Genomic DNA, 19,239 nt, shown 5'->3' on the forward strand with positions numbered 1-19,239 from the left:
CTAAATAGACGAAGTTTATTCCATCACCTATTTTGTCTATTTGTAATAAAGGACTCTTTCACTGTGTCTGTCTCCGTTGTCCTTTATTTGGGTTCTTACAACTTGTCCCACACGGCCCTCGCTCAGAGCCTTCCCGCTTGGCAGCTTGACAGCTGCCGTCGCTCCCGTAGCCTTTCCCCACTCCCGATGCAGCTCCGCTGCAGGCTTCCCTCTCAGTCTCTCCGCCCGTGTGCAGTCCTTCAGCTGCTCTCGCTGCAGCTCCACCCGTGCCCGGACACCGCTGGCCGACGGTGCCGAGTCTCACCGCGTGGCGATCTCGCCACTTTCCCCCTCTGCCCTGCGTGGCCTCCTCCTGTCTTTATTCCCACACTCTCCTCCCATCTCTTCCGGTTACCGCCCTTAAGAGCTTACCCCTCTCCCCCACGTGACTTAACCCCTCCCCCCGTGACGTCATATCCGCGAGGCCGTTTACGCCCGCATTACATATTTAAGTCAGAATTTCTAATCTGCTGTATACCTGCTGCTGCGTTTGTGTCCAAGTAGCTCTGCGTGTGATGTGGCTCTCAAACTATTTTGGTCAAAGTAGAAAAACAAAAACAAATGTATCTTCTTCTTTGAAAGGTTGCCGACCCGTGGCATTGCAGCATTAGGCTATTATACACCACTTCGTGAACATCCCCATTGTAAATGAAGTAAGAACCATTGATAGTTACGTTTCCTGCTTTTTTTCCCTCACACGCTGTGAGTAAATAGAAAGCTGCTGAAGCTCAACCCTTTCATGAGACCTGAACCATTAACAGCAGCTTGCCAGTGCAGTACTGAAAGAAAATAGGGATGAGTATGCTGTCAGGTAAAAACACATTCCATTGCACGGTCTTGAGAGACTCAACATTGTGAGAAAACGTGAGTCTCACGGGGAATCGTTGAGACTTGACATGTGCAGTGGTGAGATGTTAACTGCCTCGCCTGCTGTATATTTGACATTTGCATGTTCTCCCCGTGGTCGCATGTATTTTTATCCGGGTCCTCCGGTTTTTGCTTTCAAATTGCACGTGAAAAGCCACTTCGTTGAGCTATCACTTGTGGCCAGGTTGCTTCTGAAAAATATCTGTACATCTCAGTGGGCCTTACATTGTAAAATAAAAAAAACTAGCCTTTTGCCCATCCAAGGACGGGTGTATTGCAGTAAATCTGAAACTTGCAAGCGAAAAGCAAACCGCGACGTGATATTCATTGCATCCTTTCGTGTGCAATTTGTAAGGCCGCGGTGACACAGACTTATTTCATATGAAGGTTATAATCTCTTGTTCATCATGACGTCCTTTTTACTTTGATGTCTCAATAGCGTTACAGAGATCGTGTGACGTGAGGGTTGTAAGTTGACGCCGAGGAGGGGGGAGGAGGCGCCTCCCTTCCCCCCCATGTGTAGTGACGTCACCCGCTAATTATTATTAATGGAGGGGCGTGGCCATTTGGAGGATGCCACCTTTGATTTCAAACTTTTGTGAATATTATTTGGTTCTTTGGGTAAAGTCAGGTAGATAAAAAAAAATAATCACTTTATTTATTTTTATTATATAGTTTTCTATCTACGTGACTTTACCGAAAGAACCAAAGAATAGGACGTCACCTGTTCATGATTATTAATGAGGTGGGTTCTCAATGCGGAGTGATGTCACCAACTCATGATTATTAATGAGGGGCGGGTCCATGTGGAGGACGTAACCTGTTCATGATTATTAATTAGCGGGGCTGGTCGACGTGGAGGGACGTCACAAGCGTTAAGGACATTCCTGGGTGATTTTCAGTATCGTATTACCCTGCATTCGGCTCTCTCTACATTGTCTATTAGCACTTCTCACAGAAGTTACAACGTGTGCATGACATAATTTTAAACGATTGATTTGTACATAATCGGTTCACATTCTGGGATAAAAATGACAACATTGTCTGTCCCCCCCCCCCGTACTTGAATACAGTTCCTCCCTTGAGCATGATTAGAAGTTGTCAGACTGGTTTCTTTCGAACTCCACCTCGCCACGTGCGGTGCAAGGTGCGGTGGGATCCGCCCACTCGCATGAATAGTTATTGGCCACGCACTCGGACAGCAAACGGATCGTAGACATGAGCAGGGACTCCACACGTCGTAAGGCGACTGAAGTAACGAGAATCGCCGGATGTTTTTGGCCCAGTGGTGATCTTTCAGATTCCTTATACAGTTGATAAGGTAAGCGTGCGATATATTTTAAGTGTATTTAGAACTACATCGAGTTATTGCAAAGGGAGCAGTGTGCTTGCAAATACCTGTTAATGATATTCTTCCATTAATTTGGTCATGTAGCTTTTGCCGTCGCGTTTTCTGAATATATGTGGTACTTTGCTTACTTACATTCGGTATTTTGCATAATGTTGCGGTTAATTTACATTCATATTTGTTATCAGTTTAACAAAGTGCTTTATTACATTTATGATGGATCTCGAATGTAGATGATATCAGAATACAGGCGATTGCAAGGGGCACTATAAATGGTTACATCTTCTAATGTCTGGGCAGCGTGGAAGCGTTCGTCTAAATACCCGACTGGAGGCTCTTCCGCCAGCAGTGGCGAGAGCAAAAGCTTGCAGGGATGCACCTTAAATGAGAACGTTTTATATAAAATGTATTAAATGTATCTAGAATTTAAGCTTTCGTGACTGCAGGAATTATTATGCTCATTGGTTCTTTCGGTAAAGTCACGTATGTAGAAATAAAATGTAAATAAATCACACGAAATAAAATTTAATGTAATTCACACATGCGAGTAAAGCAGCATTATTTGAATTAGTCAAGTTCAGTACAATTATATTTCATATTTAAACATGGCTGCTTTGCAACATCATTACGGTATAATGTGTAATTGCGTTCATGAATAATATCTGCACGTTTACACGAATATATTAAATGTGGTTCCAATGGTATCATAGCGACTGGAGGATTGTGATGGAAAAATCAATTAGTTATTTTATTTTGAGGCATAACACCCTTCGGTGGTTATATATGTATTTAACGTAAGATATTCAACAAAGCTCTTTCTGATGCCTCCCATCAGAATATTCACTTTGAGGCTTATTACTTTAAGCATCTTACTTTCCATTGCAGTTTACCTTTCCCATCCGAGAACATTTATTGCTAGCACCATCAACGTTTGCATAATGATCTTGAACTTACAATTTGCAAATTATTACAAGAAGTATAAAGTGGTAGTGATATTCATGACTGTTGATGGCAATCTTCGAGCATACGTGCACATCTGGAGGACGAATGAGATGAAAGGAGTTTGGCTTTCTGGTTAGTGACCTGTGGAATTATTCTTACAAGTCACACGTGTAGGATATTGTGCGATATAAGTGGAGTTACGGTCTTCTAAATTAAGTTATGATGGTCATTATCCGAAGCTATTTATCATTCATACAATAACGATCATGCCGTTTTTTTAAATCCAGGAAAGCCTCACAGAGTCCTCCACACATTTCAATTTGTATTTAAAGTATGTGTCATTTAAATGCAACCACATGTATGTTGAACTTCCTTCGCACAGTACACAGTCAAGCGTGCTAATCGGAGATGTGGGGGGAGGACAACAAAACTGACATCAAGAAGCAGTTGTAAAGAATGTAGTTTTCGTTCTAGACTTAAAAGTGCATGGCTTAAGTGGCTTCCTCATATTAGCGTTACAGACGGCCGCTGAAGCGCATCTGAAAGTGCGCGATGCAGTGAGCGTCTTTAAGACTCAAAACATATTTCAATATGTTTGAGAAGAGATGTTTCACCAATGCCAGTAATTGGTGTGTTGGCACAAGGGAGGAAACTGGAGTAACCAGAGCAATCCCATACATGAGGGTAAAACCTAAAGTTGGACTTAGATGTATACACGAGCTGCACTGCCATGCCTGAGCCACCTCGTAGGCCAGCTGATCTGGGAGTTTCATAAATTTGTGTGATCAATTCAATCTTTCCTCCACATTTCTGCATTAAAGTTGTGCTTTCAGGCACTATATAATATAATGAAGGAACACGTGACTTGAAGTTAATATCATACATCTGATAATATATGTTGATGAATTGGTGCATGCCGTGTAATATTGGCATGTTGATGGTGAACGCAAGTCAACAAATATAATCTCCATACAATAAACTCGATCAATACACGACATGCCTATGTGAATTGCGAAACAACTTCAACATACCTACATACATGATGGACCTATCTTTGGCTTGCGCAAACTCTGCGTGTACGCACGTCAGCTGTGTGTCACTGCTGATATCGTTACTTGTTTTATACCTAAAAATACTCTTTAAACATGTTTAAACTGAGGGGGGCAGGGAGTTGTTATTTTTAGTGCTGAATAACACACAATGTGCCTCAGGTGCACAATATTTGCATATTGCAAGAGCACTCGCTGCACATTCCATTGGAGGGCAGGCACATGGCCTAGCAGTCGTGGGTTTTCAACGCTCGTTACAGGGGTTCACGGGTTGAAACCGGTTGCCACTAAGAATATTAATACTACGGGTGTATTTACTATAACAAAAAATGCTTTGTCTGTTTGACGCTGGACGTTACAGATCACGTTATGTCATTCACAACAGTAGGCCATTGTTTTCCCATCGTTTATCTTCAAATATGTCACATTTGAAGAAATAAATACCCGAAAATTACTCAATTGCAATCTACATAGCAGTTCACGTCCCCATTTGCTAAACTTAGCAGGGCTGCTCCAGAAAACGGAAATCTTCTTCTTCTCCGTCATATCTTCTGTCCAACCTATATGGTCTTTCCCAATATTCTGCACAGGCCACTGCTTCGGGTGTTGGCATTGTCAAATCTTGAGGAGTGCATTGTGGTGCTGCAGAGCATCTCAGGGAGATGATTCATTTGGTTTGCTTCTCCTGACAAGCACATCGGTCGGTTGTGTAGAAGCACCCCCCCCCCCCCCGATGATTTCATGAGGGAGTTGCATCTGCCGAAACCCACTCACTCTCTTCAGTCTGTTTAGGCTTCGTGAAGAATATGATAATTGGTTTTTTACCCTTTTATCTGGCAACAAAACTGACACCTTTTTTTACCAGATGACGCCAAAAGGCGCACTGGTCCAACACCATGTGAGACTAGGCTCTAAGGAAAGCTGTCTCGGGTGTGGACCAATCAACTTCAAGGACAGTGCATACATTATGTTTTTTGTTTTGCATTATGACTGCAGGTATTGTGGTCTATGCAAACATGACTCCTCGTAAAAAAAGGTGTCAGTTTTGTTGCCAGATAAAAGGGAAAAAAAACAATTATCATATTTTTCTACTGGCAAATGCAGTTCCAGTGGTGCTCCGTGAAGAAGTTATGAAGACCCATCGAAATGTTTCTCTAGTCAACAAGGGGCCATCCATTTAGTAGGTACGCAAAAATCTGTCAAACGTTTAACGTGTTTAAGCAAACAGATAGTCCACCGCCGGCTGCATTAAATAATGAAGTTGCGTACCTTTACAAAGTTGGTCTCGTGTCCGCTAGGTTCAAACGCCGACTGAACCCAGTCGAACAGGTGACATGTTATAGGGATTTCGTCAACACGCGCAATGTCAGGCTGAAGCACAGCAGCGTGATAGCTGCAGTCAGGGGCACGGTGGCACACAAGTGACACCTCTCCCACAGTCCAACTTCTCCCGCTAGGACTTGTTGTCTGACAGCTGAATAAACTGAACTGTGGCTCATTTGAAGGCCAATGTAGACAAGTTATTATCGAGGCTTCACCCCCCCCCCCCCGTTTCCTATGCATACGCACATTGTCAGTAGACCCCCCATATGCAAGTGTACGCATTTGGGTTAACCCCCCCCCCCCCCCATATGTACGTACTAAATGGATGGCCCCCAAGTGCAATGAATGAATATCCCCGCAGTAATACCTACCAATGCGTACTCATGTAATGTATATTTGATAACCTGATTACTCTGTACACCGCAGGGTAGGGTGTAAAGTATAGGTACCCGTGTTGAGGTTTGCACATATTGCACTTCTGGCAGTTTGCAGGTCTACAAGGAGCATGAGGCTGCAGTGGAAATGCGGCCGCGTGGTGCTTCTCTTCACCATCGTCGTCAGCCTCCTGGTCGTAGTGGCGTTCTTGCTGCCCTGGGAGCGCCCATACAATACACTGTTGGTAGGTCCCGTACAATGGTGACAACCGTGTAGACTGTGGTGTGCTGGGGTCTAACAGTGCAGTTCACTCGTTTATTCTGGCACGGAAACGTTTCTTGACCGCATAACCAGGTGGTGGTGAGGTTGACATCGCACTTGACTCACAATCGGAAGGTTTTAATTTTGATCCCTCATTAGAGACCAACTCATCATGCAGATGCGATAGATCAGATGGGATAGATAAAATGAGTAGTTTTCCCTTGTTATTCACGAACTTGCTATCCGCGATTTTGGCTATGCACGAATTGCATCTGGAGCTCCCCCAGACTATCGAGAGAGAGAGAAAGAAAGTGTGATAAAGTGATGAGAGAAAATGTGACGCGAAAGAGTGATGAAATAAAATGATAAGGGAGAAAGTGATGAGATAAAGTGATGAAAGAGAGATAACGTCTCGAAGTTTTAGAAGCATCTGTTGACATCGGCCAATATCATCATCCGCAAAATTTGTTGTTCACGAGCATCTCTGGAACGTATTCCTCGCGAATAACAAGGGAATATTGTCCTACTATGTGGGAAGTCAACGGTGGTCATAAAGAGACGGAATCGCCGCTCTTAAGGGAAAATTTACTTTGCACAATTGGCGCATGGCTGCTAAAATAAATGTGCCACCCCAGTGTGCTTTAAGCAGGGAGGCCCTTTTGCTTGAGATTTCTGTATGTTGCACAACATAATTAGTGTCATTGTGGAGAATATAAGTAACAAAAATCAGAAGTCAAATATGCCTCCTTGCATTATTTGTTTCTCCACGTAAGAAAAGTTAAAGTACATCAATTAGCACGGTTGGCTACTTAAAGTGAGAAATAAGTTATCAACCTACGTACGTACGTACATACATACATATCTCATGGCCTTCTGCGAAATGTTTTTTTTACCAATTCCATTCCAGGGTTTTCTGTCTTGCCACATTGCACAATGTTCCAAATCCAGGTGAAAGCCACACATTGTATCAATTGATACAAACATTATTTGACAAATGTGATTTTTTTAAAGATGTTCTAAAATTAGATATTGACAGCCATGGTAACTTAATAGTACTCGTTCCTTATGCTTATGTTTATTGTATCATGGTAAGTTATTGATGTACAGTGTTGATTTCCAGATCTAGGTTAATTCATAGTTAATTTCCCAAAATACCAGTGGAAAATATATTGTGTGGCTCAATCAAATTCAACCATGTGTAGTTGCTAATACGTGATCCGAGGTGAGAAATACTCACGTGATCCCAGGTTACCAGTGGTAGAATGGCGTCACGAGGGAAAGGAGGGAGAGAAAGCGAGGCGATGGAGAGAGGGACCTGACTTCACAGAGTGAGGCGGGGTGATGGGGTGCTTTTTGATCGCGTGCGGCATGAGCTCGTGAAAAAGAAAAAGACAACTATGGCCTCTCAGACTTTGTCTGGTGGACTCATTTTTATTGGTAATGGCTTCTGTGGAGAGTCATTACAATTCAGGGTGCTATTCAATCCAATAATACATTTTGACGCGTTTTTCTCATGCTAGGAATGTGAACTGCATTATGACGGTATTCGATGGTCTTGTGAACCTCAAAAGGGAGCGTGGTTGAGGGTGTGTCAGGAATTCACCCCCCCCCTCCCCAGGGGTTCTGGGACAAAACAGGTAAATGTCAGTCCGTGTCATAAAAGTGAAGTAGGAATCCAGAAATGTTCTGACAATAATGTCGTGTAGATCGGTATTACAAATATAGTACATACTCTTTGGTTCTTTCGGAAAAGTCACGTAGGTATAAAATAAAATAAATCACGACGTCTTGGATATAGTACAGTTCTAGCAATGTGTTTTCTTTAATGCCAAAGTGTAGAACTCCAAAGAGCTAACACAGCATAATAAACTACAACCACAACACGAGTGTAAAAAGTAGCAATAAATACATTTCCTTGGTTAATAGAAATAAAACTGTGGGTAACAAGATTGACACGTAGGCGATTTAATTACGAATATATAATAAAAGCACCCCCCAATCGACCAACGAACGCAGTTAGAAATGCACAGCAAAAGGTGTAATCTTGATGCACGCGACGTTATCTAATGCATGTGAGTTTGTGTGTTTGACGTCGATTGTTCAATTGTAAAGTTTTTGTGTATGGTTTAAACCATACAGGACGACGCTTTATTCAGCTGATGAAAAAATAGTATTTAGAACAAATGGTTTGCTCATGGATTCACCACCACTGGTTGACTGATGGCAAAACCATAGCAGCAAAGCAGGCCCCCACATATTCTTTCAACATCTAATCATGCTTGCGCAACTCTGTATTCTACTCCAGAGGACAAAGGGTATACATACCACGCCTGTGGATGATCCTGTTTGCCTGCATATATTGTCAGTGATGGACATTTAAACCACATTTTACTGGTAGGAACCTCTGGTTACACCAGCCCACAGGGGATTATTCTGTCCGTCGTGCATTCCAAATATGGCAGGGGTGGGTGGGGCTGGGTGGAGAGGGGAGGGTGGGGAGGGGCTGGGTAGGGAGGGAGGGGCTGGGTGGGGAGGGTGGGGAGGGGCTGGGTGGGGAGGGTGGGGAGGGGCTAGGTGGGGAGGGTGGGGATGGGCTGGGTGGGGATAGTGGGGCTGGGTGTAGGGTGGGAGGGGTGGGGCTGGGTGGGGAGGGGCTGGTCACCCTGTGGTGCCCTTATAACACGTTTCTTCGGAGTGGGCAGGTAGGAACTTTGTTGGACAGCGCAGCGTTCGGGGGGGGGGGGCAGTTGGATGAGTTGGCATGTTTACCCTTCCCCCCCCACCCTCCCCGACATCGTCAATCAATCGCGGCGTTGCTCGGTGTTCGGTGGGGAGGGGATTGCATGAGTGGCCGTGTTTACACCCCACCTCTACCAATGGCTGCCCCGCTCGGCGTTTGGGGGGGGGGGAGTTGGATGATTGGGCATGTTTACCTTCCCCCCCACCCTCCCCGACATCCTCAACCAATCGTGGTCTTGCTCGGCGGTCGGTGGGGGGGCATGGGTGGGCTGCATTCCGATGCACGACAGACAAATAATCCCTGGTGGGCAGTGTGGAACCTGTTGTTCCTACATGTAAAACTCAACGTTTAACCTACTCACGCCGACTTGTGCCCGCCCTCACAGTCGCCCATATTTGCGGAATACACCACGCCCCGTTGACCCTGGCCATTGACCGAGCAACCCAACGTTCCTACCAGCTCCCTCCGCAGGAATGTGTTCAGTCGTTTGCCAAAGCCACTCCGGTGAGTTTGTGTGATGGTTTATTCTCCTTGTTGAGCATAAACCATCACACAAACTCAGCAACAACGTCAAGAACAAGTGCTTCTGAGGATGTTGCAGTACAGAACCTCTCTTATTTATGGTAATGTGGGGGAAGTATATCACAGATCTGATTATCTTGGGGTCGAAGGGGGGGCCTCCATGGCCGACTTCGGTATAAAGGAGCTTCCTTCCCAGAGGATTCGTTAACCGATATATTACTGTATACGGTTTTCAGCAGTAATAAGTGGTAGCCGCTGCATAATACGGTAACTATAATTCAATTACTCATTCAACTGGTCTAAAGGCATGGAGGTCTTATTATTATCCAATTTTAATAAAAAAAATATACATCGCCATTTATAACACTGTTACAGTAATGTTTGGTTGGCTAGTAGGGTTATGATTAGGGTCTGGTCTCATGATTTGGTGTGCACTTGTACCGAAGTGTGCCGATGGTTAATTTTGGCATTTTAAAACGAAGGTGAAACGCATTTTATGCATTAGCTCTTTCCATCCGTCTGTTACACGGAGCCACGATAATTCCACTAAAGATGATCACATCTGAACAACATTTGTAAAAAGTTATAGAAAACTGGACAAATTGATCAAAGGGTTAACCATAACTTGGAAACGCGATCCAGTGCTTGCTGGTGTGCTGGTCTGTGGGTCTCATTACTGGCTACAGATGCACTGCTGCTAACTGAGCCTGGCACGAGCGCTACCGTTATTGTCATGAATTAAATATTTTTGAGGACAAACGCATGTTGAAAAGGGTTACATAATCCATGCTTATTCATGCGATTTTTCCTTTGTTTCTTTGGTATTTTCGAAAGCTTCATTAGTTTAGACTGGTATAGAGAAAACAGGCATTCAGAATAACTGGTAATGTGTGTCATCTTGCATATTTTTTAATGATTTTATTCCCCTCATTTTGGTATTCTCATTTAACGATTCGCTTTGTTGATTTTAAATATAAATAACAATGACACCTTTAGATTTAAAGCTTTCGTGATTGCAGGGATTCATACTCTTGGTTCTTCCGGTACATTTTTTTTTATTGTTTTTCCCTTCTACGTGACTTTACCGAAAGAACCAAAGCGTAATGCCACCTTTGTTTACGTAAACGATGCAGTCCGCTGCTGCCAATGTTGTACACAATAAATGTTAATGCAGTACTTTCTGAGCATACACAAACACCTGTCCTTGTATCCAGGTGTTTTGAGATTTGGCGCCTCTAGAAGAATGTCAAATAGGTGTGTAATTGTGCATTGATTTAATCGATTATTACACTTACGAGGTACAAAATCTTGTGTGTAAGAGTCAGTTATACATGGTTAATGTTAGTTAGAAACCAACTTCATATTTTGAGCAATGAAGTGGATTAAACGGTATAAAAAAAATTATGTTTAGTAAATACTATTTTCAAACTATGAATAATTTATATATTTACCAGGTAAGGCCTACTGAGCTATGTAGCTCTTTTTCAGAAGCGACCTGGCCTAAAATAATAGCTCAACGAAGTGGGTTTATCATGTGAAAATGTATAACAGCCAAATACTCTACACATAAATGTTCTAAACACTAAATGCAATAGATTTGATGATAATGAAACAAATACGAATCAATTATTTAATCTTACTGCAACTACAAATCGTGAAAGGTCATCGAAACACTGGGAAGGCAAATTGTTACAAATCTGTTGCGAGGAAGAATCCCCTGCAGCTCACAGGCACCTTCTACTGGAGTACCTGGGCATGGCATCACTTTCACATCTCATATGCGACCTGGCACCAGAATTTGCTGCCAATCAGGGCATGTGTGTGTATGCGCATGCGGATGGTGGAGTATCGGTTAAACAATCGAGCGTTGTCTTTCAATGCAAATGCTTCTGCACTCTGTCAGAAGGAATCACCGTTATTTCTGCCAGATGTGATGGGGTGTATGGATCTTTGGTTGTTTCCTGTTTATTTTTGTATTAATTCCTTATGATAATTAACTGTGTATTGTGTTCGTCACTCAGAGGCAAGTAAACTCCCCGGCAAAGAAGCAACAACTGCTGGACGTCATCTCTGAGTCATCACAGTCAAAACAAGACAAGGCTGCTTCCCCAATACTACTGTTTAATTACACAAGTTTATTCTTCACCAACATCACGAAAAATATCGTCTTAACAGAAAAGAGTTGAGTATACATTTTGGTTCGATTTGTTTCGGTAAAAAAGCTGATGTGTTGTGTTCGCAAGACATTGACATCCGTAAGGTGGCTTCAAAGCTTGAGATGATGAAATGTAAAGTCAAGATACTGACCTAAACCGTTGCGATGTGTAATTCGCATCACTGACACTGGGAACACCAAGAAAAGTGTGTGGCTGAAAGTCGAGCTAGGTGTGTGATGAGAGGTAAGAGGTAAGCAGGGATGGGTCCATGGAGAATCTAGCAGACTGTGAATGTTTTTTTTTAAATTGATCCAGGATTGGATTGAAAGACAGTGGAGGGACGGCAGTATTGGGGTGATGTGCCCTCATTTACGGGTGCGGAGACTGGTAGCAGTATTTTGGAGCGTCTGTAATTTGAAGACGAGGGATTTGGAGAAGGTGTAGAGGAGAGAGTTACGGATGTGATGAAGGTCAACTGATCTGATTTGATCTGTGATAATATGGATCTGAGTTGGATTGATTTTTGTATCTGATCCTGAGAAATTGTAAGCATATTTCAATAACTAGATAATACTAATGTGTACACTCAATGTTATGCATCACATGCAAACACATTAAAATATACTCCCTATACCTGCAACCACTATCAATTCCATTTGCTTCCAAAATGAAATAAATAATTCGTGAATGAAGTAATTACACCTTCAATCACGATTAAGTATTTGTGTATAACGATTAATTCCACAATGGAGATTGTGATTCTTTTCAGATAATTTGTCATCTTTTGACTATATTTTCACCATCTTGGTTGTCCTATTTATAATGTGTTGTTTTCCATAGATATAGCACTGACCAGAGTTTGCATATTCTCCCTGTGGTCGCATAGCTTTTTCTCCAGGACCTCCGGTTTTTCCCTCCACATTTATAAACATGGCTTTAGAGTATATGGCTGCCATACATTTCCACATGATAAGCCACTTCATTGAGCTATCATTTATAGCCAGGTCACTTCTGAAAAAGAGCCATATAACTATACATTTTCCACAAAAACGATTGTATACCCCGAGTACTTGCCCAATGTGACTGTATGCTTTTTGTGTCTTTCAGAGTTTCTTGCGATTGGCCTTTGTTCCGTAAAGCGGAAACATGAGCCATACTTGATAGACACCCTGAGGTCCATATTTGAGCAGTCAAGCTCAACGGAACTTCAGCAGATGGTAGTAGTGGTGCACTTGTGCGACTTTAACATGGCGTGGTGCGAGATGACGGCACGTCTAATTACGAAAATGTTCCCCAGCCATGTGCTAGCCAAGCGACTTCTATTGATCCACGCACCAGAGGAGATCTACCCCTCTCTTGAGGGCCTCAAGGCCAACTACAATGACCCTCCAGATCGAGTGCGTTTCCGCTCCAAGCAGAACGCCGACTACTCCTTCTTACTTAGCTTCTGTGCCAGCCTTGCTGACTACTACCTCATGCTGGAAGATGATCTGAAATGTGCAAAGAATTTTTTTACCACAATCCAAAAGGCCATTGCTTCACGACAAAATACATACTGGGTCATTTTGGAATTCTCCCGACTGGGCTACATTGGCAAGCTCTACCATAGTCATGACCTCCCCACCCTTGCTCAATTCCTTCTCTTGTTCTACCAGGAGATGCCATGCGATTGGCTTCTGACACACTTTCGTGTTATTCTAACACAAAACAATCCCATAAATTTCAAGCCAGCGTTATTTCAGCACATGGGCCTCTACTCATCCTTCAAAGGCGGTCGGAATGAATTGAAGGACGGCGATTTCCAGGAGAGTACCGCAAATGTGGCCGATAACCCTGCCGCCACCTTTCACACAAACATCAAGGTATTCGAAGACTACCGGCCGGAGAAAGCCTACAGCACTGAAAGTGGCTACTTCTGGGGAAAGACGCCCGTTGCAGGAGATTACTTCACGTTGAAATTCGTGAAGCCTCAGAAAGTGGATGCAATTGAGGTTCTAACGAGCTCCGTTGATAGAAAAAATGACGGTCTTAAAGCCGGCTATTTGGAAGTTGGCAGTCATACCAAAGAACAATCATGCTCATCTTTTAAGATGTTGGGACATTTTGTACATGGAGAATTCAGAGCACAAACTTTAAGTGAGACTATACCATTTAAAATTGACTGTATTCGTATAAATGTGATTAGGAACCAAACAGAATGGCTTATTATTCGGAGTATCAGCATTTTCCTTGTTCCAAAGTAATATTTCCTTTTCTTTCGCGTGCAACATTCCATGTTTTTTTACTTTAACGTTAAGCCCTGGCCATGTAATTGTTCGGTAAAGTCCCACCCAAAAATGTAATTTCCCCAATTATTTTGCCATTTCCGAGTGACCAGGGCAGCTCCTTCATGCAGGCGAGACCGCCTAGTGCGCCAAGTTACACGAGGCGCAAATTCGAGGAAAAAAATATTCCTATAAAAAAAATATAAATAAAATAACGAAGATGTCATTATTTCAATGCCCATGCACGTTCAGAGGGAATATGAACGTTAATTCATTTTCTCAACATTTCTAAGAATGTATTTACGTAAAGTATTGGATTTACTTGCAAAAATAAACACCGCACATCGCGGCGTAGTTGGCCTAATTTTTTTCTGCTAAAAATTAATGTCAACAGGTGCAAAATATTCAGTTAATAAAGGAATTTCACAGTATAAACATGGATACTATGTTTATAATATACCGAATATCATGGGCGTCCACAGGAATTTAAGTAGGATAGCTTTAAACCTGTTGTAATATTTATCTACAATATAATCCAGTGTCAGGTCACCTGTATTTTGAGTCATGCTCTGTGGTCAACAATGTGTGTTTTCACACTGGATTATACTTAATATGATTATTACAACACAGGTTATACAATGTCAATCCTTAACATTAATATAAAAATTCGTAAGTCGGTCGAACGATTGGGTAGGTGGATGGGAGGGTGCGTGAGCGGGTGTGAAATGTGTGGTCGGGCTGGTGGATGGTTGGGTAGGTGGTCAGGGGCATGTCACTGAGCACTTGGGCAGGTGGGTGGGCAGGCGGTCTGTAATTCAGTGCAGTAATATTAGTAGCGTACATTAAAATAGAGTGTGTGTGGGCGACACGTCCCAGCCCCTAAATGTTGATAACTTGTTTATCTATTAAATAATTGAGATCTCCGATCGCATACAAATGCAGCCTAAAGACACACAAACAGTCGGACAGGCACAAACAGAAAGGCAATCAGACAGTCACAACTATATTTTCCCGACCCCTTGTATACCGAACATCATGGGCGTCCACGGGAATTTAAGTAGGATACTGCAGCTTGAAACCTGTTGTAATATTCATCTACATTCTAATCCAGCGTCATGTCACCTGTAGTTCGAGTCACGTCAACTCCCTTGGTCAACAACAGATGGTCCAATGCTGCATTATGCTCATAGTGATTATTACAACACAGGCTAGACAATAATGACACACCTTAACGTTTGTTGTAAAAAGTTATCAGTCCCGGTTTGATTTCCGCTCACGGCCAACACCGGTGACGGTTATCCGAACAGGTCCCGGCCTCCTCTAGGTTGACTCTGCCTCAAATGAGTACTTGGTGCGGTGTGTAAACATCACCACTGGGGAGACGAAGGCGGTCACCCACCCCCTCGTGTACTGTTCCGGATTCGTGTATTGTATCGTCTAGCTGTCGTGTACAAATCTATTCTGAAAATGTCGTGTCTCTATTTTATCTGATCTCAAAAACATTGCTTAGACGGACGGACGGATAACGCCAATAATGCATCTGTTTAACAAAAAAATACGCTAAAAAAACATTAAACGGGTAATATGGCCAAAATGTTTCCCAGTTTACCAAAAACCTCAGCCTCGGTCTGCCCTTGGGGGTCAGGGCGCCGATTGCATGGGGGGCCTCGGCGGCAGTTGCTGGCAGCTTGTTTCGGGCCACCCCTGAGTATGACAACACCTCTCCACATTTCTTGCCTTCTCCCAATCACCCCTTCGCTTCCTTGACCTCAATAAAAATACGCAGCGAGAGCACCATGATGAATATAATTCTTATTCCTGACTTTTAATATAAAAATGTACACTTTTTAATCACCAAAAGGTTTTATTTTTTACAACGCATATTTTCAGAAGTACCGAAATAAAACTTGGGCTGAAACTGGATCAGTGTCACACAATGCGGTTGTTGGCACGAGTGTGGGGATTTGGGACCGCGTTCCGCCTGCGCTGAGTCACGATGAGCGGATGATGAACAAGGCAGCACTGCTACGAGTTTCAATGGGCATTCAATGTCGCCATGCGTGGGATCGGGGTACCAACCCTCTGCACCTGGATGATAACACCTTGCTGTGTGCTGGGCGACCCAAAGCAAAGGGTTTACTCAGTAATGTACACTAAGACGTGCCTATGCGCTTTGGTGGCCAATGCGCCATCCGCGCACAAAGAAACCTGTAAACTCACAGCCAAGACAATAACCTGGGTATTTACGCACACAAAGCGCAATTTTGAGCGTCGTTCACGAGCCGTCTCCACTTAGCAGAGGCCGATATTGACATCTCAACTCGTTGCGCCGTGCCCGTTTAGCCCCCCTATTCAGCTAAACAGAAGCTAACTTGGGCATGATGTGGATGGGAATGGGTGCTACATGACACAGCCAACACGGTCTCAACTGCTGGGGGAGCTCACTGATGGGACTGTGTCCAGATCTTTCAAGGATCTATGAGCTCATAAAATCCTGCCTGGTTAAAACCAGGATCGGGAGGTGGATACGCCTGCCTGAATTTTTCAAACTGGTGTGGATGTTCCTTTAAAGGGCCTCACGTTTTTCAAGCATAGAGAAGGGAGGGCATAACTGTGGCTGAGCAGACCCGGAGCTTCATATTTATGTATGTATGTTGAACTTCTTTCGCACCGTACGTAGCCAATATGGATGCAACAGGCTAGGTTGTTTCCACACAGTGTTATGCAGTCGATGAAAAGATAATGCTGCTCGACTGATTTGGAGTGAAACCTCTGATGTAAAACCGGAACTGGCCATAGCCACACTGCCTTGATATGGGAACCCCTCTCTCTACAGATGTCCCGTCACTCAATTAGGGGTTGAGAAGGTGGAGTATTTTATGACATAAAATATGCAAGCATGTGCTTTGTCTTATTGAGGCGCATGGTAAGTAAGGCCCCATCTCATATGGGGCATGTTCTAGGTTCAGTAGGACCGTTTCCAACGCCTCAGCAGAAATGATCAGGTGCAAACAAAAAACACAACTGATAATGTGCACTGTCCTTGAAATTGATTGGTCCACACCCGAGACAGCTTTTCTTAGCGCCTCGTCTCACATGGTGTTGGACCAGATGATGCCAAAAGGCGCACAACTCAAAGACAATTCACCATCAGAGTATGAGAGCTCGGGGTAAGCATTTACACCATTGGAACCTCCTTTGCCAGTATCAAAATATGATAAAACATTATTCGAGTTAAATTTGCTTGACAAATTTAACTCGCCATCCAGACTGCCACTCTACGCCCGACCTTATGGAAGAGGTACGTAGATGACACTTTTGTCATCTGGCCACATGGCCGGCCTGCTCTAGACCAATTTCTCGACCACATCAATTCCATACACCCAGCCATCAGATTCACCATGGAAATCGAAAAAGATGGCAAGCTACCCTTTTTGGATGTCCTAATTAAAAGGAGACCTGATGGTTCAATGAGCCACTCTGTCTACAGGAAAGCCACCCATACGGATGCTTACCTAAAACCGGATTCCCACCACCATCCATCCCAGAAGAATTCCCTCATCAAGACTCTATACCATAGAGCCCAATGCATCTCCGACCAGGAACACATTGCCAGTGAACTCAAGCACATACGCCAAGTTCTTAAGGCTAATGGTTACTCCGACTACACAATCCGCAAAGCCATCACTCCAACCATCAAGAAGGATCCTGTTGAGGAGCCTTTCAAGACCATCACCTTACCCTACATTGCTGGGGTCACAAACACGATCTCCAAAATCCTGATTAAACACAAGATCCAGGTCCGATTCAACACAGTACATAAAATCCGTGATCTGGTCCCGTCTGTAAAAGATGTGGTTCCAGACATACAGTACCCTGGCGTCTACAAACTAAGTTGCCTCTGTGGTAGCAGTTACATTGGAGAAACCAAACGACATGTCTCGGACCACATCCGTGAACATAAAGCAGACTTGAAACACGGTAGGACAAACACCTCAGCCGTGGCAGATCACTGTTACAACTCAGTGGGCTCACATGACATTGACTTCTCCAAGACAGAGGTTCTCTGCAAGCCATCTGGCTATCATGAGAGATTCGTTCATGGGGCGATCCACATATACAAACACAGAGACAATTTCAACTATGGATTCTGGCTTAGCAATCATTGGAAGGACGTAATAAACCATTTCGGATCTTAACTGATTGTGTTCACGTTTACGGTGACTTTCAGACAGCGTTCCACTCACTGGCATTGTATTCTCCGCAGGGAATGGATTCTTTGCTCCGCTGCAAGTTTTTTCCCCCCACGACTCACCCATTGACACGACGGTCAATGGTACAGTGTATAATAACAAATAGTATAACATTTATATGCTTAATACAATGTACAAAGTAATATATAGTATCGTAATTGTATAGTAAACATATAGCAGTGTAATACACATTAGGGTGGGTAGAATAATACATAGTGTTATATTAAAATGTATAAGGTGGTTTATAGCAAGACAGTATATAATTTAATGTTGGGTTTATCTATGGCAGTACGGTGTATGCTCGTGTGATGTAAGAGAATAAAGTTTAGATGGAAGCATATTATATAATTTTTACGACGTAGAATTGTAATGTAATACTTGCTGTTAGTAACTCAGCTTATTGTAGAGTATAGTAAATATACTGATGGTGTTATGCAGTTTATACTTTAGTTTTTTATGTAGTTTATACTTTAGTTTTCTACGTGGTTGTTTAGTAACTGCAGCTACATACTATTAACATTCCTTGCCTTTGTTAATGCTACTCCCTGCACCCTCCCTTGGTGCTGCTGATCCTACATAATGCATGGGCATAATATGACTTTTGAAACCCCCCCACCCACCTCCTACGCATTTCCCATGAATATGCTAAATTCCTCTTGATATGCATATTCTTTTTTTAAGGCTCTCTTCTTCTTCCACCTCCAACTCAGCTTATATATAAGCTCCTAGCTTGGCAGTGTCTCATTCTTCACCTGAAGACGGCTGCTTGCGTTGTAGCCGAAACGTCGTGATAATTATTTTATTTTATTATGTTTTATTTTTATTATTTTATTACTTCCCTTCTACGTGACTTTACCGAAAGAACCAAGAAGATTATTCGAGTTGTGTATTTTTTTTGCATTCCGATCACAGGTATTGTGGTCAATGCAAACATGACTCCTTGTAAAAAAAAGGTGTCAGTTTTGTTGCCAGATAAAAGGGTAAAAAAACTATTATCATATTTTGCTACTGGCAAAGGAGGTTCCAATGGTGTAAATGCTTATTTTGAGCTCTCATACTCTGATGGTGCATTGTCTTTGAGTTGTGCGCCTTTTGGCATC

General features: G+C 43.1%; 1 protein-coding gene across 1 annotated transcript; it reads left to right on the top strand.

Moving 5' to 3' along the window:
• The first annotated feature begins 6,064 nt into the window (after positions 1-6,064).
• On the top strand, positions 6,065-13,865 carry LOC144933714 (alpha-1,3-mannosyl-glycoprotein 4-beta-N-acetylglucosaminyltransferase C-like). Its single transcript, XM_078858781.1, has 3 exons — positions 6,065-6,187; positions 11,488-11,647; positions 12,730-13,865. Exons 1-3 carry the CDS (start codon positions 6,074-6,076, stop codon positions 13,863-13,865), a joined length of 1,410 nt encoding a protein of 469 aa, XP_078714907.1. The 5' UTR covers positions 6,065-6,073.
• Positions 13,866-19,239: the final 5,374 nt, after the last annotated feature.

This window comes from Lampetra fluviatilis, chromosome 8, assembly GCF_964198595.1.
Source record: "Lampetra fluviatilis chromosome 8, kcLamFluv1.1, whole genome shotgun sequence".
In the NCBI taxonomy this organism is placed as follows: domain Eukaryota; kingdom Metazoa; phylum Chordata; class Hyperoartia; order Petromyzontiformes; family Petromyzontidae; genus Lampetra; species Lampetra fluviatilis.

Excerpts from the sequence above, each read along its gene's own strand:
- LOC144933714 (XM_078858781.1), top strand. The coding sequence starts at position 6,074 with ATGAGGCTGCAGTGGAAATGCGGCCGCGTGGTGCTTCTCTTCACCATC. Across the intron at positions 6,188-11,487 it reads GCCCATACAATACACTGTTG|AGGCAAGTAAACTCCCCGGC; the intron begins GTAGGTCCCGTA and ends TTCGTCACTCAG. Across the intron at positions 11,648-12,729 it reads TATCGTCTTAACAGAAAAGA|AGTTTCTTGCGATTGGCCTT; the intron begins GTTGAGTATACA and ends TGTGTCTTTCAG.